Below are 23,744 nucleotides of genomic sequence, written 5' to 3'. Positions count from 1 at the left end.
GCTATGTACACTGTAACATTTAAAGAGAAACAGCTAAATGATAACTGAGTGCCACTGTGCATGTGGAAATTGGTACATGATGCACTTCAGGCTTTACGAACCTATATATGAGAAGTAAACATTCAAAATCGAGAATGAAAAGAGTTGACTGAAATGACAATTGAAACATCAGCATTTCAGTAATGGTAACACAAGGGCTCGCCATCAGTTACACCCACACCCAGACATTCACATATGTTCATATATGAAAATTTAACACTGATTATTCCTAGGAAATCCAACACAGTGGTGATACCAAATGAGTTTGTAGGGTGAAATTATCGATCCAATTTACTTCAAAAACATGAGTGAATAAAACCTGCTCCTAAAAGTGCCGTGCCTCCTTACCTCTGTGACCAACTGCAAATCATTTACATAGTTCTCTTCTGTGACAATGAGCTCATGGATGTATCCCTGCCTTTTTCTTTCAGTAGGTGTCAGCATATCCAGAAGATGCAAGTCTGCACACCCTGGAAAACACAACAGAATTCTGCATTTTACTTACGGTGGTTTTCAAATTGATCCAGATCTGTAGTAGTTTGAATAATGCCTAATGAACAATAACTACTGCCTGTTCATTTAATCATAATTCACACTTAATGACACAGTGCTTACAATCTTTCATCTCTTAGTGAATAAAAACATTGTCATTAACTTTTTTTTAAAGATTCAAGGTCATTTTTAGGTGATAGCCAGTTAACAAGGCAAGTGAATGGAGGTCTCATTAAAATGAAAGCATGCAGTCCAGAAACAACTAAAGAAGACCTCCCTCTGGCATGAACAGGATTTCTAAATGTTTTTTCTCTGATGGCAAAGCTTAAAAGTTCCCCTCACCACTACCTGCCCATTTCCAACCTCACTCCGAAGTTCAGTTTCCCTTAGTTGTGTCATTCATCTGGAATCACACTGTAAAATAAATCCCCAGATGGATCACTGTTAATAAAAAGGGGACAAAGACTTCACCTGGAATTAATGCCAAAGAACATATATATTTATCCTAAAAGGGAACAGAATTAAGGAAGAGGACTATAGTGACATTAATGCTCTATCGAGCTCTTTAGATTTTCAGCTCTCAGCTCTGCATTCAAGTTTGATCTTTATCATTTAAGTCAAAGTAGGCATCCTCATCAAAGCAGGGCTTTTATTTACTTCTTCACGCTTCAGTCAAAAATTGCTGGAGAACTTTTGAAGGACTTCAGCCAAAACTCATGAAGGTCAGTTGAGTCACCTCACAGATCTTGCTAGTTTACAGACTGAGCCAAAAGGGTTGATTGATTGTTGTTTTAACCTTAAAAAGTAGGAGGAAATCTTATAACTAAGAACACACGTTCCATCAAGTTTGTCCTTCTGTTTTTCCAAACCACCTTCTGTATAAATTCTAGAATTTTTATACTATAGGCATATTTCAATTTTCACATTCTATTTTCTATTCTGCATTACAACAGAATACTTAATTACTTTTTTTTCCCATAGATCTTGGTATGTTTCAGCACAGCTCAATTAAATCTTCTGAAATTGCCAAGGAAAACGCTTTCTCCCTGTTTCACTTCTAATAGTTTTTATAACTGTTCTGCATAAAATACAATGTATTTCAGAAGTTGTTTTGAAATAGGTTTAAAATGTTTTGCTTTAAAGAAATACTATACTTTGACACAATCAAAACTCTTCATTTTAATTCTTTCCCCCACCTCTCAACAAAGTATTGGCAAATTCAGTATATTCCTCATTGAAACAGATTTTCCACATGGAGAAAAATCAGACTGAAAAACATTCAATGAGACATTTACTTCATGGGGTTTAAAATGGCCAAAGCTTTTTTTTTAAACTGTTCACCAGCATCAGTCATGACTCCAACAAAAGGTGATCTAACAGGTGTGGTTTTACATCAGATGTTCTCAAATGTTTTCATACAGTGAACTGCTGCTGCTTCTAATCATATCACACCCTAGCCAACCCCTTCAGTTCTTTTATATAAAATTAATACTTAGATAGTATCTACTGCATCTTCAGCTTCCTGAACGTAATTCAGGACCTGATTCTGCACTACACGACTAGCAAGGTCCACCACATATCACCATTAAATTTTTCATGAATGCCTTGGGACAGATTGCTTTAACTAATCTGTGCTTCAGAAAAGATAAAAGATAGATTTGTTAAAAAAAAAAAAATGTTGATGCAGATACTCTCTATAAGTAAAAAGCTGAATACATATCAGACTGTAAGTGTAGCACACTGACAATGCTCCTCTGAAATGCTGTGTATTGCAGTCCTTTCAAAGATACAATTCAAACTTTGCTTGAAATTAAAAAGTTGGCTTTGAGAAGTGTCAATTAACAACTTCAAGTCGAAATAATCAAAATTCTCACTATTTTTCCAAAGTCAAAAGTTTCAATTGTTTAATAAGTGATTGTTTTCAAAGCATTTTCTTAGTTATCATGTAAATCACAGTTCTAATTAACAGAATCAGTTCTCCCCACACAGTGTCAGCTTCATTAAAAGTGAACAAAATGTTTAATGATTTTTCTCTAGAGGCTGAGGAATTTTAGTGTTCAACGATGCTGATGACCTTGGCTTGAAGTGCTGTTTCCAACCACCACCAGCCTTTAGAAGGAAGTATTTAACATTTTGAACTATTACATTTCAGTGGCCATCTTGACAGATAGCCAGCTGGGACTTAAATGGATTACTCTGAATGTCAATGCAGGGTTCAACCTTGAATGCTAAATATTTGGGAAAACTGCCTACTGCAGTTATTGCAGAAAATGCAGGAGAGACTTTTCTCATAAAGGATTTTCTTCATTAGGTGCACAAGTATTAAGAATTGTCTCATCTTTGTATCATAAGTATCAAGCAAGAACTCTGTTCTTTTCCAAGCTCAAATGTCAAGGTCATACAGCTCTAGTTGGTTATTCATGGAAGCCAAAGTACTGTGTAAAGTACTTTTATGTACATCCAAATTCCATGTGCAGCTGAAATAACACCATTCATGAATTCATCCCACTAAAAGGGCCAACTGCCAAAGTGCCCCTGATATTAGGCATTTCCCCTGACAAATGGGAAAGTTCTGCTATTGGTGAAGTCCAGGACCTTACCTCAGTGTAGAACCAGTTGATTTTTCTAGCTTAAAGCTCACAAGTAGTCACCATTCAAGTACTTAAAACTAAGCACTGTATTCTACCTTTTAGGTTATCAGATACCATTCTTTTCTATTTTCTCACCCACTCTGGAGTTGGAAGTTGGATACCATCTGAAAGATTGCAGAAGCTGAATTTGAATCTTTAACTACCAAAAAATCTAGTAAATGCAGAAAATAATGGAGAAATTACGATAGTTAATCCAGCATGTTCACAGTGCAGTGAATACGTAACTTTCTATCCTTTAGCTGTGTAACAGAAGTGTCAGAAATCTGGTATCCTATCACCTCATGACCTGTAGAACTGAGAGTTCTAGAAATTTAATGAAAATAATTTAAAACATCATTCTAAAAAGTAAACGTGTTTTTCCTTTTCCTTGCAAAGGCAAAGCTCTGAAAATATGAGTTTTCTAGCTAATTGCTAAGCTTGAAAGCAATGCATCATGGATTGTATCTCTTCAGGAAGAAGAATCCACTGTGGGACTCACTGCTCTAAGTACATAGGCATAACTTCTAATTTCTTCAAATTCAGGGAGATTTTCCGAACACTGTAACTGCCAGTTTTCACCATAAATTCATACTGGCCCAATCTGCAACAGCTAGATCACAGTAGACAGGAGTCCACTCTGTTGTCATAGAACTGTAAAATTGGACCAGAAGGGACCTTAAAGATCATCCAGTTCCAACTCCCCTGCAGTGGGCAAAGTTGCTATCACAGGGAACCAGAAGCAGTAAAAAATTATATCACAGTTTTCCTCCAGAGCCTTAAGTGAGGAGAAACAGTACTCCTGACACCACAAAAGCATTCCTTCAATCAAAGTACAGCATTTGAACATTCATTCTTTTTATCAACTGGCTTCAGATGCAAACACCAATTTCCTGTGAACACCCTGTGGGTTGGACTCTCTCCTGGGAGACTATTTCAAGCTTTTGATGAGGACAGCTCTTACACCTTCTCTTGGTGATCCAAGAGATCTTTCCTTCTCTATCTTCTGTAATGCAAAATCCCATTTCACAGCTATTTCCAGTGATTTCAGTGTGTTTAGAATTTCCTAATAGGACTGGTATACCCATTTATCAGTAGAGCAGAGCATTTTTCTCTGGGACGTACAGAATCACAAGGTAAGTCTGGAAAGTCCCACTTGCAAACTATTAACTTTGTTTTTGCTGAGAGAGATCACCTACAACGTGTCTACCCCTGTTCACACTAATCAGCTATCATCAAGTGAAGGGACTGACACTGCCAATCCACACAGGCTTAACAACATCTTGAGGATCTTTTGTAGCAATTCCTGAGTTAACTAAGTCCTGGACTAGTTTGTGTTGCATCAGTGAACTGTAACTCTCACTTTGGAATTACAACCCAGGACTGATCTTGAGCCCCTGACCATTCACTGTTACCACACATCAGTCAAGAGCATCAGCCAGAGGTCTAGGCTGATGGAACTGCACAACCCAGCTTCACACTGTCTTCAGCAAAAATAAACATAATATATAGGTACCGCACTTGGGGTCAGAAATGGGTATCTCGTATTCTAAGAGTTCAAATATTTTATTTGTTTTCCACGTTCTTGTGCTGACCTCCACCCATTACCTTTCCTCGCTCCAGGTCTTCGCCTCAAAAAAAAAAAAAGTAAAGGAATCGAACCAGATGGACTTTAACAGAATTAATCCAACATACAAAAAAAATCAGCTGAGAAATGCATTTGGCAGAGATGAATATGATGGGGAAAAAAAATCCGCAAAATCAGATTTCAGTAAGCTAGCCCAGGGAGCAGAAAACTGCTATCTGTGATACTGATGTGAGCCCAGTGCAGAGCAGTGCTTCGGTAGCGATGGCACCAGCTCACAGCTCTATGGGTATCAGTGGAGCTGGCAACATCAGCTCAGCACTCAGTGGGTACAGATGGGCACCATGATGGGCCAAATGCAAGTCGAGATCGGAGTAGAGCAGAAGCACTGAGCTTTCTTCTTGCTGCTAGGTAAACCTGCTGCTGAGGGGGCACTCAAAGAGGTGGGCTACACACAAAGTAAAATGAGAGGCTTATTCTGGAAGGTGGAGCCAAATTCTGTGATCATGGAGCAATGTAACGCTATGGGGACTCCAACCCCTTCTAAAAGTTGTATATTCACTTGCTGTAAAATTACCTCAGGTATAAAAATCTTTCCATTTAAACACACTAGCAGATACATTGTCCATGAAACACTTAATTGAAATAAAAAGAATACGGAATAATTCTTTTGTGAATACGGAATTTTTTTTTCTCAAGATAAACAGAACAACTCTGAAGGAAAAGAACCACCAGAAGTTAAAGCACTCTCTAAATGCAATCTCATCTACATCCCTCAAATGATGGCTCCTTATTCCTGATTTCCTGCTGCAATGGGAAAAGGTACTTCACAAATGAAAGCTGATTTAAAGAATGCATTCAACTGATTAGACAGCCACAAGGCTGCTCTTTATGCTGACTGAAAATGTAAATCAGAATGAAAATCATCTGAATGATTTCTTATCTTAGTCTATGTAGATCGTGGAAATCTTATTTCAGCCTTGACCAAGCCACAAATTCAAGAACTGAAGAGACAAGAGCATGGACACATCTCCATCACAGGAGACAAGTGTATTCTAGGAGGCAATTGTGTGATTGTAGGAGACTGAAGAGCTTCTCAGATGAATCACTAAGAAAAAGAGAGTCAAAATTGGACTGAGACACAATCCTGAAAAAGTATTATTTTTGATGGATTATTTCAATTTTCTTTATTAAGGAATTACTTTCATACTCCCTTTCTCATATAATAAAAACCCAGACAGGTAAGAGAGAATAAGTGCAACATCATTTTCATAGAATCATATCATAGAATCATCACAGAATGGCCTGGGTTGAAAAGGACCACAATGATCATCCAGTTTCAACCTCTCTGCTATGTGCAGGGTCGCCAACCAGCAGACCAGGCTGCCCAGAGCCACATCCAGCCTGGCCTTGAATGCCTCCAGGGATGGGGCATCCACAGCCTCCTTGGACAACCTCTTGCAGTGCGTCACCACCCTCCGTGTGAAAAACTTCCTCCTAATATCCAACCTAAACCTCCCCTGTCTCAGTTTAAAACCATTCCCCCTTATCCTATCACTGTCCACCCTTGCAAACAGCCGTTCCCCCTGTTTATATGCTCCCTTCAAGTACTGAAAGGCCACAATGAGGTCTCCCTGGAGCCTTCTCTTTTCCAAGCTAAACAGCCCAGTTCCCTCAACCTTTCTCCATAGAAGAGGTGCTCCAGCCCTCTGATCATCTTAATGGCCCTCCTCTGGACCCGCTCCAGGAGTTCTGCGTCTTTCTTGTACTGGGAGCCCCAATTTTCCCTGCTACCCAGTGGAAATAACTGATTAAGTTCAAAGACTACCATGCTGATCTATAGTAGTATGCACAAGAATTTTTAATAATTGAGTAAATAAACATTATAGGTCTTTCAACAATAAATTTCATTACAGGCCACAATGGTCTGAATATCTTTGTCCAGGACATTTTAAATGTGTTTTGAGGTTTTTGTGAGTTAACTGATCTCAAGAATAGAATGATTTATAAGATGTTGCTCAGTTGAGTAATACACAGTACTCTTCTGTACGAGAAATCCTGGCACAGCATACACCAGTGTGTGTATCTACAGAGGGACAAATTCAGTCTGTTCTATTCAATTCAGTGGAAAATTGACCCCAGGAACTTTAAGGGCACTGTGATTCTGAGTATCTTTCATGAGACATCACTCTGTGTTTTTAAGAAGCATTTTAGAAAACATAGAACCTGCAGATATTGTAATAGTTTTATTTTTTTTTTCCCTTAATGTAATAATAATAATTAAAAAAAGCAGCATATGAATCTCCTATATTCAAAGTATTGCCAATATTTCAATATGTAGAGAAAGTGTGTTTCTGACCTGAAGTCATAAAAACCATAGTATACCTTAGGACAAAAGCTTTTAGTCAAGTTATGAATCTTTCAACACAACAGCTCATTATGGGAACACAGAGATACCCTTTCATTAAAATAATATTTTAATGCATGAAATATTGAAATAGTGGAGAAGAATCTGCTACATAGTTCTCAGCAAGCAAAACAATGGTAACTGAAAAATACAAGTATTAAGTTATGTTCAATTTCTGTCAGATTCGAGGCAGCACTGTGTTCAGCAAATGGCTATGTTGAAGAAGAAAACCATTTTTTTTATGGCAGAGTGATAAAGGAAAAAATGTGCATGTTAGAAACTGTCCTAAAAACAGAGAAAATCTGTGCAATTGTGCATGTTTTAAGACTAGAGCTTCTGGCATACAACGCAGAGCCTAGGTCAATGTAAACCCATTGTAAAATAAAAAAGTATACTTAATATATCTACTAGCATAGTGTCAAAAAGTACCTACTGTTCTGTAACACATAGAAGGCATTGAATAGAGAAAGAAAGGTGCAGAAGTTTGCAGCTGATCACAAATAGTAATTATAATCAAATAATATTCAAAGTAACAACACAGGTGTCATTCAGAAATTAAACAGGGCTTCAGGCTATTCTGGTGGCAAATTCATTACATGCACTAATGCCACTTGGTGAATTCTGCATGTACACAGCAACAAGACAACAAACACATTTTAGTCTAGCTTTTATATGAAGAATTTAATTATCTATACATGTGACTAATTTTAAAGGCTGTATTACAGTTGTTAAAGCTGCAGGTTTTTATATATTTATATATTTTACATTCATATTGATGAAATACTGAAGTGCAATTGTATACGGAGCTTCACTTGTTCTTTGCACCGCATGGTGGGTCAGAAGGAGGGAGATGGGGTAGGATTAGAAATTCTACAACACTGCCAGCATGAAATATAGAAATAAATGAAGTACATAAAACAGAAGATAACTAAATGGTAAAGTAATTAGTATAAATGCTATATTGTGCTTGAGGCATTGGGTAGAGGGGGTTTCTGCACTGACAGCACCAGGCATTTCATCAAGAGCTTGTTACTAATGCTGGAAAGGCAAACATGGCTTAGCTACAGCACATCTACTACATATATTTGACTGTAAGCTCCATTTAATATTAATTTGTATAAATTCCACAGTCTAGTTTAAAAAAAATGTAAACATTGGAAATTAATTGCAGGGAGATATTTCTATACATTCTTTCTTGTCAGGAAAATTACTTGTTCAAAAAGTGTTGTTCCATAGTCATGAGAAAGTAAAAATGAAAAATAATCTCCGTGAACTTTATGTAACCAAGATGGAAAAAAAAAGAAGTTAATGCTCAAACATCACGTGAGTGTAGCATTCTATTGATTTTTGACACGAAAATGCAAAAACTGAAACATCTGAGACAAACACAAACCAGGATGTTTTCTAATTGTATGCAGCTACAAATAATGTGCAAAATAAAATTAACATAACTGGGATAACAACATTATGCAAGGTTAATATTTCTTGCATTGGAAGGAAGTTAATTTCTTCTCTCCACAATGTATTACACAGTCAACAAGGAACACCTGATACACACAGTACAGTACAAGAACTACAACAAAATACCTTATCTGCAATTGGGCACATTTAAAGTTCCTTAAACTGATTTAACTCCTTCTGTTTTTTTGTAATAATTAAAAAAAAAAAAAAGACATATTGACAACACTGGACAAGCAAACAATAAAAAAGAAAGATACATAAAATCTCAAATTTATGGACATTTGGAACAAATTTAACAGCACATGCAGCATTCCTTGATAGTGGGTCTTTTTGCACAAACAAGATTAAAATGAAGAAATTTAATTTATACTTTTCCTTTAAAAGGCTAAAATATATATTTAAAAATAATTTTAAAACTGCAAAAGCACCTGTGCAAAGGTGGAAAAATTAGTTTGGTAACTATGAAAGCCACAAAAGGACCCACTATCCTCTGATTTTTTTGTGTTTTTTTTTTTGTTGTTTGTTTGTTTCATTTAATTTTGCGTCTATATCTGCAGGTAATTAACTCAAACATTGTGATTACATGCAACTAATGTAAAATGAGGTAAACTGCTCTGCAGTGTGTTCTTCTACTCAGAAGGCAGTAGATGATCATGCTGGAAGTCACATGATCAAGGCTGCATCTCCCATCATCCCTCTGGGCAGTGATATGGGATAGTGGGTCTCTTTGAGGACTTTCAAGCCTGAGTGGGGGATGGACAACATATGATTCCTAGAAAAAGGAGGAAAACAACACATAAGCAAAACAAAACAATGAGCAAATTCAAGCTAGGAAAATGAGTCAGGCATGTAAACAGCATGGTGCAAAAATGATAAAGGGTAACATGCTACAAAGGGGATGGGAACTAAAAATAAAACAAACATAAAATAAGGTTTGCATTACAGAAGGTCTTCAAAGAGACTTTGCCAAGTGCAGCAGTGGTGAAGCATTGAGTTCTGCAAACCACAGCAGAATCACAGCAATGCTGCATGTTTCGTCTTAAAGTACTACATAAATAATTACAGCATGGCAGCAGAGAGGGTCACTTACATTGCTGGCTTGGGTCCGTATCTGTTGTCAGCTTCACATAGTTGGATGGGAAGAGACCCACTTGTCCATTCACCTCCCCTTTCCACCAGTCTGGGTCTTCCTTGTTAAGGACGTTTATAATCTGGCCTTTATTGAATGCTAGCTCATCATCATTCTGTGCAGTGTAGTCATACATGCCAATTACTTGGCACACTGTAAGATAAAGGAAGAGTTCTATAGCACTGGTAATGTTTCAACGAAGCATAAGCTACGTGTAAACACTGCAGGTATCACAATATAGTTCCATGATAGTGCACTGATCTATACAGGCACTGCTGTGCTCCTGCCCCTCTCTCCTCTGCCCCTGTATCAGAACTTATCCAAGCTCTCAACAATTTGGATCAAGGTTAGTTAAAAAAAACAAAGACCTTCCACACAGCTTTACCCTCTTAGTCAGCTTACTGAGGGTTTAGGATCACAATATGGAGGGCAGAGCACAACAGTGCAAGCTGAGAACAGTGTAATCCACTGGAACTGGGCTCAAGATATTTTTGATAGAAAGTCCTTAACAGTGAGAGACCGGAAAGATTTAGAATTTTAAGAAAAGGTCAAAATGTTAGCTTTCTGCTGATACTACTCTTCAGCTATATATGTAGATATTTCTGCACCAAACTTACAATGTATTTATAAAATTAGCATTCTGCATCCTCACCCTGTTCTAAATAAGTATCCTTTCCAGTAGAACCATTCAATGGACAGAAAAGTTTAGGAAACATTTTAAGTTCAATTATTTGAGAAAGGCACTCCTTTCTAATTAGCACTGACCATGCTAAACAGATCTATAATTCAAGAGAAAGGCAACGGTGATATTCTTGTACTGCCCCATAGGCATTAGGAACATAAAAACCTTGGAAAGATGAAAAAAGTAAAAAGCGACAGGGTCATTTAGGGTGTCCTTTTGGTTCCACAGGACTGTTGCCAGAAGCATTTTTCCTATTTTCTTACTATAAAACTCATCAAACCTGGATGGCCTCAGGATATGGTGGTTTCTGTTCAGTTATAATAGAGCAATTTTCTTAATTCTCTAAAGCAGGAGGACTGTTTATTTAAGTTATATAATTTCCTCTATTTCTCTGCTGATTTCTCCTTGCCAAGACACAGGAGTTCTGGTATTTTGCCTGACGACACAACACTGCTGGCTAAATGAGCCTTCCTGTCATGTTGCCTCTATTCTCAATCTACAGTTTTCTTGTATTTTTGTTCTTGTACACAGCCAGCAATTTAATTAAATTTGTCAAACAGTTCCTTCCTCTTTCAGGAATTTATATTCCAGAAATTATTCAACTCCTTTTAGTTAATATTTTATGCCTGTTTGCAAACCTCATAATCAAATATATATATGTCATATCAACACATACCTCAAGATTTTGTTTAGTTACTTGCAAGAGAGAAAAAAATGATTCTAATTAAAATGTAAAAATAAATAAAAAATAAAAAGTCAAGGGGCATTCACTGTTACTCATCACATCTAATACAACAACTCTCCAAAGTGCACACTTCCCTAGCATACTGGATATAAAATGAATATTATGACTTTTGGGCTAATATAAGTTAAAATGTATCAACAGCACTGATGTTCTTATTTCACTTTAAATACCTGTGAATCTGTTTTATAACATTCTTGTTAAATGTTTACAGGCTGTTACTAAAATTAGAAAAAATAAAAAGCTTAAATTAGATCATACTTGAGATGAATCCCATACAGATTTGTAACCCAGTCAAGAGTTTGTTTTTTCCAGGAATTTTTCATTCTCCTGATTATTCTCCTGTACTTCAAAAGAATTTCTTGGTATTTGGTGCTGGCCAGTAGTATCATCAGAATATTTAAATGGGATCTCAAGAACCACCTGTAACTTGGGGAGGTAATTTAAGAGGGTTTTGAAGAGATGGGACTCCTCCACTGAGCTGACTCCTCACTGAAGCAGTGACCTCATCTTGATCTTGTTAACCTGGTCACACAGCTTAGAAAGCACTTCAGTCTTATATATAAGCTCTTTGAGTAGTCCCAGAAAGAAAGTTCTTCAATTATGTTAAACAACTAACAGCAACAGCTCCAAAAGCCACTGCTAACTACAGAAGTAGGCTAAAGCTTTCTTTGAGCTCCAGTGCTTTTTAGCTCTTTGTTTCCTTTCTGGAAAGATTTTGCCTGTTGATTAACTAGTCAATGGCAGAAGGAATCCTGGTTCTTATGGTACGCTCATGACCACTGCAAGCTATAACGTTGCCTTTCTTTCTTTAAACATGCAGAATGGTTGAAATGTGTTTCTAAGTATTCCTGTACTGTGAACCTCCTTGTGCCTGGCTAGTTCAAGTAGCATTAACAGCTCTTCTCATTTCTCTGAAGTAGGAAGATGTTCCTGATGCAAGTTTTGAACAGGATAAATATGAAGCAGTTGGAAATGAAGAAAACATCCAAAGTATAAAGCAAAAGAGTCCATGCAAAGGAATTTTTTAAAAGGTTGTTTAAAGCCATGCAGTTTGCATCACAGTATGATACACAGAGAGCCTATGCATCAAAACAAACAAAATGGCAAAAGAAAAGGAGGCTTCTAGTGGATCCACTGTCTTTAAAACCCAGACAGATGTGACACACTCTTATATTCTTCACAATGCACCACCTTGAGCACTATTTTATCCTTGTGGACAGTTTACTTCAAGCTTTCCGTGTCTTTTGCTGTAATAAGACTTCACACTAACACACTCCCTCCATAAAGGTGCTTCTCAAACATTAACCTCTTAATATTTTACATAACCATACACTAAATTAGACCACATATCATAATAGAAAAGCAAGATGGTCCTATTTCTTCTTCTCACTCTCCAAAATAATGGGTCTATAACAAAGCTGAATTTGATTAGAATGAATGGCATTAAGATTTCCATGTTCTATAGGCAATGAGAAATGCACTAGAAAATTTATTCTGTAAGTTTTATTAGCATGTGTCAAAAGTCCCAAACTGTCAAACTTGAAATAACAAGCAAAAAAAAAAATCCCTTCACATTCAGATATTGAGTCTCAGTGCTAAGAGACCAGTCTAACTACAGAACACAAAATCATTGACAACTGCCTCAAATCTCTGGGTATTATGGAAGAAAATGAACTATTCCACACATTTTTGATTGTCAAGGATCTCCTTTACCTGGTATAGAAAACTAGCAAACACAAAATGGTGAAGGACTAAAACAACCACAAGCAATGAACTTTCCGTTCTCAGTCTTCTGCCTGGCTTTATATTTTGCAGTAGATTGACAGAGCTGATACTGCCCATGCTGGAGCTGTAGCAAATAGGTTCTATAAGTAAAAAGGTTTATTACTGCTGTATCCTTTCATAAACTTTAATTATAGCACAAAAATCTCTATACTTGTGTAGTTTTCTCGCACTTCATCTTAGGAAAAAAAGTCCTGAATGACAAAAGCCTCCACTGATAAGCTTATGGAACATTCTGAACCTTTAAAAACTCCCTCAATACATTTGCTGTTAACAAACAGGACTCGTAACTTGAATATTTTACTCTTCAAGGTGTAATGTCATGGTACAGCTACACCTCAGGGATCACCACAATAAATGTAGAAACCAACTGTCTACCCTCCGTGCTTAAAAGTAAAAAAAATAACAATAAATAGTTTTACCAAAGTGACTACTGTGGCATATATTTAATGCTTGTAATTAATTTTAGAAATCTTATTGTAAATGATATGCATTACAACATCAACTCCATTAATGCACTGCTTACCTGAAGGTAATGCTGTTGATTTAGGTAGCTCGGTTGGTGTAGTTTTACTGGTACCAGGGCTCAAAAGTTTGACATAATTAGCAGGAAACCATCCTATTTGCCGTTTTTTCCCTCGTGCCTAGTATAAAAAGAAAGAAAGAAAGAAAAAGAAACAATTCTTTTAGGATGAGTAAGCATATCAATAGAACCTTAGGCAAGGCAGTTCAGCCAATACCTTAACTACTTGCAGTCCAACCATTTCAAGTAAAACTCACTTTATAAGGAAACTGTCAGCTATTTTCATGGTGATAGTTCAATGTTATGATGCTTCCCATTATGAAGCAAGCTTTTATTACAACTAAACACTTATTTACTACTAATTTAAGTCTAGTATTAAATGTGGAGGTTGGCGGCTCAAGGTTGGAGCTTGATGATCCTTGAGGTCCCTTTTAATCCGATCCATTCTATGACTCTGTGATTCTATGAATTTAAGGGAGTTTTCACTTAAGTTTTCCTAGTTTGTGAGCTTCATAAATAAAACTACAAGACCGCTCCTTCTAAAAGATTTAATTTTTTTTTTAAAACTTAACTCTAGAATGCCAGGCTAGCTATCAAAATATTGAATAGCAACATTAAAATGCTTTTTCATTATGCCAATAACTGTTTTTAAATTGTTATCTAGATTGTAATAGTTTAAATAGAGATTAAGAATTTCAATTACCTCTTTTCTTCCAAGAAGCTGTTTCTAAACTTTGTATTAACCTCTCCTGCTCAACCAATAGGTGGAGGAGTGCAAACATATGTCACATTAACCAACTGCTAGAAATACAGCAAAACATGACCTGAAAAAATTCGTCAAGTTTGGACTCAAACACGAAATCCCAAAGCCAGAATCCAATCAAACTATCAAAATGATCCTAATTAACAGATGTTAAGGTTTTGGAAAGCATATTAGACGTTCTCATGCTGTCAGAGAACATCAGTACAAAATGTGGTACACATACATACTAGAATGTGTGTTCATGAACAGCAACAGATGACCACATACATGACGTAGAGGGGGGCAGTAAGGTTTGTAACAGCGGCAATCAGTTGCTGTCAGAAACAGGATGTTGGGACAGAAGAGTGCAGGCCTAATCAAGTGCTTTAAAGCTTGTATTACTGAAGTAGGATAGCAATTTGACAGAATCTGCATCCTGTTATTTCATCAACTACATTGTGCTTTGCAGATTAAATCAGAAGGAATATCTTTAATTTTTTCTCAGCTAAGAAAGGTTATTATCAAACTATAATTCAAATCTCAGCTTTTAAATTATTAAATCTATATTAAGAATTATTTTAACTACTTTTTTTTTTAGTTAGATTAAGGTTGGAATTTTGAGTACAAAGAATACTGCTTATAAAAGAAAATAGATACTAATTTTAGTTCAAAAAGTCACCAAGCAAAAATTATTATTTTTCACTATTTTCTTCCCTCTTTTTACTGAAAATGAAAGCTTTTGATCTACAGTGTTTCTGGACCATTAATTTCAACATATTCTGCATTAAATCTAGCAATGCAGTGCTTAACACATTTATCCTACTTTATTTTACCTTCAGCTAAGACAAGAACGATCAAAATACACATCAGGTTGATACTTAACAGTAGCAACTTCTTAAAAAATCTGCCATTTAAAAATTAAATGCATTAAGAAGTTAATACCAATGTCCTATTCCAAATCTAGTAGTCATTTTACAATAGCTTTTTGTTGTTGCTGCTTTTGTTTTTTAATCAGTTCTTCAAACCATTTCACCATGTTGTTCCGTTAGCCTTTAGGCACACATAATAGAGGAAGCAAGGACTAGTATTAGTATTAAAACAGGAGAATGAAAAGAACAGGAACAGGACATCGACTGAAAAGAACACTTGTAAAACTAAATGTAAGAAAGTGCGGTATCCAAAACTACAGGTAAGAACTTACACAATAAGAAATTGAACTTAAAAAACAAAAACAAAACAAAAACAAACAAAAAATCCACCGAACAACTCACTCTGCTCATTAGCTGTTAAGTGGTTAATTGTGACAGCTCTTGCCAAGTGAAGCTTATTTTGTGTCTTAAAATAAACTTTGAGTCTCAAGTTACAAGTGAACAACATAAAGATGAGTATGAGTGAAAACAAAAACAATCTTGGAAAATAATTTACACACAAAGAAATGAAAAAATACTACCAGGAAAGCAAAAAAGGGAAGTAGTAATGAGGAAAAACAAATATTTAAGTTTCAACTAGGTCAAACACTGAGCCTCCAGGAAAATGAACGGAAGAGCAGATTGCAGGCTGGGTCTGATTCGTGAGATGAGTATCTCTGCCTCACAGTGAAGAAATTCTGGTTCAGAATTTTTTTTTTTCAATTCATGGTTTTCTCCTGCCATTCCCCAAAGTTATTTCAATTTAAATGAATTAGAATGAAAGGGCATTTTACTTGTAAAAGATTAGTTGCAGAACATTTTCAAAATAACGTATTTAGCATTGACACATTTATCATTTTGAACTATTTAAAAAAATCACAGATTCTTTTACATGTAATTTTATTTCAAAAACCAGTAACTCACTTGGAGCTCTCCTTCCCACCAGCCACCTGGGTTCTTCTTTCTGATAAGAATCAACTGACCAGGAGCAAGGGTGAGTTGTTCTGGACCCGTTGCTGTGTAAGAGGCAATAACTTGGGCAATTTCTGTTAAAGCAGGAAGAAAAAAAAGTTAATCTGGAAGAAAAAAAATGAACACATCTATTCAAGATTGACTCTGCTATTACCACTGGTACAGCATATCCATTTTGAAATTTTTTCCATTAAGCAGTAATGCATTTACATAATTTCTTGAATACAAACTATAATTACAAAACAGATTAGAAGTTCCTCCTTAAAAAGTTCACAGCAGTACAGGAATAAGAGAACTGAGGTGCAACAGCTGTATGGGTATAGCTGTATAGGATACAAAAAATACCTGAAACAGAGAAGAATAATGACCATCATTAAAGCCATGTGGCTCTTAAAATTAAGTTGCATAAATACTGTTTTCCAATAAGCATGTTTTTGTAGCATCAGTTTGGACAATGTTCCCTACAAAGAGATAGACGGTGACAACAATATTATGAAGATGTAGTAACAGAGGTGCAAACTAATGAAGGTCTGCAAAAAAATTCTCGCCACCACACTAGACAAAAAATGGAAGTTTCTAAAATGCAACAGGCAGGGTTTATTTTGAAACCTTTCTTTTGCGGACATTAATAGAAAACTGGTGCCTTATCTAATTTACCTAGCACCAAAAATGTGGCAGGAGAGTAATGGTAAGCACACAATTCTCTCTGTTACATTAGCCAAAGTGGATAGAGTAGTTATCACCATTTTACAGTTGTGGAAATATAGATGAAAACTTAATCACCACAAAGTCTGACAGGGTTAACTCATTTCTGAACAGATGTGAACTCACAGGAACTTATAAGTGGCTGCAGTTAAGGCTGCAATGTCTGACCGATAGCTGTTAAGTCAGGTTTATCATGTCATCAAAACATGGTTAGGATGATAGAGTATATTTAATACAATGATTATTGGAAACCTTTGGTAAATGCGTGGACCAAACAGGTGATGAAAAAGGTCCTGGCTGAGAGTTAGAAAGATGCTTTACACATGGATCTAGAACTTAAAAAATAGCATTTCAACTCTGAAAGCAGAAGATGGAAGAAAGAAATGCTAAGTAAACATGATATTTGTAGGTAGAATAGAAAGGTCTATACAGATAAAAGCCAGCAGCAGCACACACTGTCCTGTACAAAGACAAAGAAAGCAAGCTTTTTGACAGGAAACATGGCCGTACTGCTAAAAGATCTACAAGATCCCTGAGTGGTAGGCTTTTCACAATTGTATCAATTCACCCACCTCAGAGCAATTCAGAAAGTAAAGAACACTAGTAAAGAAACTAAATGTGGGACTTGGTCATTTTTTAAATTATGCAAAAACCTCTCTCTACCATAAAAAAAACATAATCTTCAATATATTATATTATGCATTTTATTGAGAGAACAAAATCACAATTTTATCTACATAATGACAATCCACACAGCTCCAGATATCAGAGATCCTCTTTCACCAACTGGTAGCATATAGAATTTTTCTGTGAACTGACCTGAATTACAAGTTAATATCTAGCTCTTACATGTCAAAGAAAAGCAGAAAGTTGGAGGAAAACATGCAGCAAAATAAGTTTGGGGGTTTTTTGGGTGGGTTTTTTTTTTCTATTTGTTCAAGTAAAAAAGGAAGAAAAAAAAAAGCTTTTATTCCAGGAAGGACTTTTAATTTTGATATACTTAAATACTGAATTACTAAGAAGAGATCCAATTCATTTACAGCTCAGGCCAGGAGAACCTGTCCTCTACCAAAAGAGATTCATTTAGAAAGAGAAAGAAATGTCCACTCACAGATACACCTGTCCCCATAATACCACTTAAATTCCAAAAGACAGCATTATCTTTTCCTTGTCAAACACAGACTATTATCAACACTCACTCGTTCATCCTGCTGCTTCTAGAATAAACTGGAATATTTCACCTCATTTATTAGCATTTCACTTCTATGACAAAAACATCCATGAACTGCCTTGCTGAAAAACAGGCAGGATTGTTCTTAAACTGTTCTTAAATTCCAAAAAGTTCTAAATGCACCTTTTGTCGACACAAACCCCAGTCTCCCCTCTGCTTAATGTTAAGAGTTAGAAGATTAGGAATTATAAGGCTGCTACTCAAGTTCTCTCATGCTTCATTCTCCCATGCATAGAAACAGTAGCTATACCTATCAGTATCTTGTCATTATTCCTACCAGGTCTCACTTTTACAGGTTTTCCAGAGTTCTTTTCTGCCTCTCTCAAACTTTTAATCTATTAACACAACTGTGTTTGGTTATTCAAAGCAAAGTTTAATAGGGCAGAAGTAGTTTATTTCCAAACCCTTCTTTCCATAGGTGGATCAGTAATATTTGCCAAGAGCAGAGGTAAAATAAGACAAATTAAGCTGGGGTTACTGCAATCTATTCTGCATCCTCTCTCTTTTCTCTTACACACTTGAGTAGTGAGCCACTTCAGGCAGACAAAAAGCAACTTTCTCCCGAAAAAACAAAATAAAACATGAATATTAGTATGTATATGGGTATGGAAATAGGCAAGACTTGGTAATTCACATCCTTGAACTACCTCATTAAGCAACTAAATAAGCCTCAGAGAAAGGGACAGAAGCATTGAACATCTGCTAATTTAGTTCAACTGGATGCAAAATCATTTCTTTCATACGGAAGCAAATAAATACACTGAAGAGAAAAAAGAGATGTCTTCTGGAATGTTTACAAACGCCTGCCAGTGACAATGCACTCTTTAAATGATCTTTGGAAAAACAGCCATTTAAAAGGACAGCCCTTCCCCTGACCTCTAACCCAAGAACAAGAGGATTTCTTTCAAGCCAAAAAATAACCTGCAACATGATCATCTGCAGTATGACCAGGCTTTACAGGCAATAAGCTACATGGCATACATACAAGGTATATGCTCTTGAAAATAGGAAGCAGACACAAGAGCTTAGAGTCAATGTATACCAGACTGGGGCAAAGCTGTGAAACCACAATGTGAAATGTGTACTTTCATTTCAGCGACACTGGGAAACTTGAGCATTTTGTGGGCTTCCACTGTTCTGTTTGGCTCAGCTTACACTTGTTTTTGAGCAAGCAGATTTTTATTTTCTAGCTACATATGCTACTTCAATACAGTGATGAATAGGTTATAAATTAATATAAACAGTATCCATTAATGTAAATTACTCAAGCATAACAGTGTATTTCAGAAGATATAAATGACGAAGAGCAAATGATTTATTATTATGGAAATTTTTTCACTGACTGGATATACACAGTACTTAAGATGAGGTGCTGTCAACTATATATGACTTACCAGGTTTCTTCCCTAAGCTTCCTGTTTTTCCAGCTGCTCCAGAAGCCTTGAAATAGAGAGGCAGATGTAAGTTTAGCAGTCACAATTATATCTTCAGTATATTAAAATGATTTACTGTACTTTACTTTAACACCCCAAAAAAAGATGAGAATAAAAAACTCAAATGAAGTCTGTTCCTACAGGAACTCTTACTATTTGAGATGGCAATTAATATATAGAAATAAAAAAATGTGATGTACAGAAGTGGATAACTATATAAAGGTGCAGACATCTTTCTTGAACTCTCCTGCCTTCCACTGAGTGTAAATACCAACATAATTACAAATTACATAGCATTTTCATTGTTAACCTGCATATCTACAAAATGTGAATGTTGCCAAGTTGAGCTAGTATGACAATAGCATTTGTCAATTCGCAAATATTTGGATTGCAAATATGCCTAAAAAGATAATCAGACACAGTTATTTAAATACTGTACATGTTACGGTTCCAAATTTTCTTATATGGAAAATTAGTTAATGTAGAAATCCTTCACTGCATCCCTAAGATGAGCTATCTAAACTTTTTAGATATCTGTTACATTAGTAGAAGCTCCACCATCATTTTTTGTGCCAAGCTGAGAGCACAGGACACTCAATAGCAAAGTGCTATCTGTCTTGACAAAGACAGCTAATTCCTCAGAACGTAGGTGGGTTCAAATGAGGTATGAACATTCTGTTGCCCAAGCCAAGAGATTTACAAGAAAAGCCTTTGTGAACACTCATGAAAAAACTAGCAAGCCATGGAAGTAGTTCTGTTCAGTTATGTTTAAGAAAACAGCTATTCTGAAAAACCAAATTTAGCATAAAAAGCCTTCTTAGTTTACAAACTCACAGTTCTCCTGTTCAAAAATATATCTTCCCTAAAGAACACCAATCACTTGGAAAACCTTATCTTCACTTATTTTTTTTAATACACTTTCAAGACTAGTCATATATATGCAATTAGAATATTCAAATCCAGGTGTGGTCTGGACTCTACCCTTGCATATCCTTTCCTCAGTCATTTTGCCAATATTTTCAATAGATACTCTTTGTAGGACAGAATCCCCCAGTGCCCTAAATAATTCTTCCTAGTACATTGCCAGCCTTATCTATTACAATACAAATATCTGATACAGATGACAGCAACATAGCAAATCTAAACTGTCTTTTGGTCAGAAATACTGAACATATATCATATCCTACTGCCTTCAAGTGATGCTCACAATGCTTCAGCCTCTTCTCAATTGTTCCCTCAGCATCTTCCTCACATATCTGAAGCCTACATAAATGACTGGAGGGTTTTCAGAATACCAGTTCCTCTAAGGAAAAGAACAATTTAATCCTCAATATTCTCCTTAACTAGATATTTTTAAAAGCTGGGAATTTTTAATAATGAAACTAATAAAGGCAGTAACTAAAAATCTAGTTGAACGACTGAGAGAACAATGCCGTTTTAAAAATATGTATTAGTTTTGAATGCCTCAATAAAATCACAGAATCACAGAATCACAGAATTGTAGGGGTTGGAAGGGACCTCTAGAGACCATCGAGACCAACCCCCCTGCCAAAGCAGGTTCCCTACACCAGGTTGCACAGGTAGGCGTCCAGGCGAGACTTGAATATCTCCAGAGAAGGAGACTCCACAACCTCCCTGGGCAGCCTGTTCCAGTGCTCCGTCACCCTCACCGTGAAGAAGTTCTTACACACATTCGTGCGAAACTTCCTATGCTGCAGCTTATGTCCGTTTCCCCTCGTCCTGTCTCCACGTACCACTGAAAAGAGACTGGCCTCACCGCTATGGCCGCCACACCTCAGATATTTATAAACCTGGATCAGGTCCCCTCTCAGTCGTCTTTTCTCAAGGCTAAACAGACCCAGTTCACTCAGCCTTTCCTCATAGGGGAGATGCTCCAGGCCCTTCACCATCTTTGTGGCCCTCCGCTGGACTCTTTCCAAGAGATCCCTGTCTTTTTTGTACTGGGGAGCCCAGAACTGGACACAGTACTCCAGATGAGGCCTTACCAGGGCAGAGTAGAGGGGGAGGATCACCTCCCTCGACCTGCTGGACACGCTCTTCTTAATGCACCCCAGAATGCCATTGGCCTTTTTGGCCACGAGGGCACACTGCTGGCTCATGGCCAACCTGTCGTCCACCAGGACGCCCAGGTCCCTCTCTGCAGAGCTCCTCTCCAGCAGCTAATCCCCCAGCCTGTATTGGTGCATGCAATTATTCCTCCCTAGGTGTAAGACCCTACACTTGCTTTTGTTGAACCTCATTCGGTTTCTTACTGCCCAGCTTATTAGGAAAAATAACTGTCTTGAAGAGTATGTGGCTGCTCTAGGACTTCAATGTTCTGGACATTTTCCAGGAAAGCTACTATGGAATCCTGATCTTTCAGACTGAACTGTAATACTTCATAATGCTGTATTAGCAGAAAACTCAGTGGGTTTTGTCCTGGTGTGCATGTCCTGTTACCTGAAACTATCACTGGAAGGTGACAGTGAGGGTACGGAAGAAATTAAAAACAAAAAACCAAACATCTGGCACAAAAGCACTTTTCATACACGTAGTATACTACAACAGCCTTTGACATTTTGTAATTACATTCTGGGAAGAGTTGTGGAAAATGGATGCGGTAAGTTAAAAACCATTTGGTCTCAGTGCAACTTTCTTGTAAAAGACTGATTACAGTTACTTTCTGGAAAGCCAGCAAGTCTTCCTTCCTTTCCTTGGTTCTCCTTCTCTCCTGCCTCCCTACCCTCCTTCCTCTATGACTCCTGTGACCTATATTAACTTTAAAAAGTGAAATGTGAAAGCATCATACAGTGATCAGATGCAAAGACTAAAGTTAGGTCTGGAAACAAGATGTTCCATGCAAAGTGATGATGGCTCCATCCACAGTCAGGAGGAGGAAAGATTAAAAGGTCTGGAACCAAATGAGAGGACTGGCACTAATACAGTAATACCAGAAATTGATACTACTTTGGTAAGGATTTTTCAGCAGAGAAATTAGCTGTTAACAAAGAACAAGTATTTGGACTTCCAAATAAAAGATTTTTTCACACATCAATTAACCAGCGTCCAGGTTGTCAGAGTAGGCATATAGGAACAGATAAAGCAGGATGTGACACTGTATCTTTGTAGTTCACTGGTAAACATAAGACTATCCTGAGAGGGGAGTTTCAAAATCACCTTAACTAAACTGTGCATGAGTTCTGTTTTAAGATTCTCTGAATCCCTGTTAAAAAGAAGAAGAAATAAGCAGAAAAAACTGTTTCAAAAATTATCTAAATTAATAAACGGTGCACTTAAAGATAGACACAACTTCTGGTCTCCCCTGGAGAAATATCTTGTATCCTTTTGTTAAGAAAAAAAAAAAAAAACAGTGGAGAGCAAATAACTCATTTTATCTCCTTTTTGTACATCTAAGATATTAACTGCATTTGAAGACATTTTGTGCCAAATGATAAAATCTTTTGAAACAAGAAGAACTTGCTCTGATAATGTAATAAAACAAGGCAGTAGAATTACCAATTGCGTTGTACAGTAATGCCCTAAGAATCCAGACTGAATAGGTTTTGATTGCTAGACGTTTTTCAGAACACTTATACAAGGTCTCTTAAGTTGAGGGATCTACATTTTTGGTTTTCCAAATCCACCATATCAATTCCATATTCTACTGCAGAGGTAATTATCACATCAGTCTCAAGGAAAGGGTAAAATAAAAATCTGTACATACCTATCTCAATTTAATGAAAACTCTGAGAATAGACCATCAAGTCGCTTACTTGAAGAACATAAAGACATTCACTTTGTTAATATGTTCAAACTTTAAGGGAGAGAAAATTCCTTAGTATGGTTGCTTGAGGTAAATGAACAGAACTACTGAATGATTAGCACTGCCTTGTTTCTCAGGCCTAAGTCAACAGAGCAGAACATAGCAAACTAATTTGCTTTTTTAGCAAAATTTTTCATGATCAGCCAGCAGCTGTCCAAGCACAGCAGCACATCTGAAAGTTAAGACAGCCGCTATTGTGAAATCCTTTGCAAAAACTGGCTCTGTGACCAAGCTGAATAGCAAAACCTTGTACGTGTAATGGCAATTATCCACTTAGAACAACTACTATCTCCTGGGGGGCATGTGAATCACTTCAGGAAAATAACCATCCTGAATATAAATCTCTTTGAGCTCTGTACTCTTTCCTCTTTTTTTCTCATTAAGATTTTATCTGAAGATGTGGTTTTCACCAGCAAAAAGAGCAGTCAGACCACTTTTTAATAAACTGCACTTTATGG

General features: G+C 36.7%; 1 protein-coding gene across 7 annotated transcripts in view; it reads right to left on the bottom strand.

Annotated features, from left to right (window-relative positions):
- ITSN1 (intersectin 1) overlaps positions 1-23,744 on the bottom strand; it is a 118,226-nt gene that overhangs the window by 11,069 nt on the left and 83,413 nt on the right. For all 7 annotated transcript variants that reach the window (XM_085242220.1, XM_085242213.1, XM_085242216.1 and 4 more), the window contains 5 exons: positions 19,425-19,470; positions 16,047-16,168; positions 13,476-13,593; positions 9,702-9,893; positions 388-509 (listed from right to left, as the gene is read on the bottom strand). In XM_085242220.1, the coding sequence (XP_085098346.1) occupies positions 388-509; positions 9,702-9,893; positions 13,476-13,593; positions 16,047-16,168; positions 19,425-19,470 (600 nt within the window). The remainder of the gene's footprint in view (positions 1-387; positions 510-9,701; positions 9,894-13,475; positions 13,594-16,046; positions 16,169-19,424; positions 19,471-23,744) is intronic.

The sequence above is a fragment of the Meleagris gallopavo genome, chromosome 1 (genome assembly GCF_905368555.1).
Source record: "Meleagris gallopavo chromosome 1, MGAL_WU_HG_1.1, whole genome shotgun sequence".
Taxonomy (NCBI): Eukaryota; Metazoa; Chordata; class Aves; order Galliformes; family Phasianidae; genus Meleagris; species Meleagris gallopavo.
Note: the sequence above shows the minus strand (reverse complement) of the source record. Positions and strands in the feature narration are given on the sequence as shown.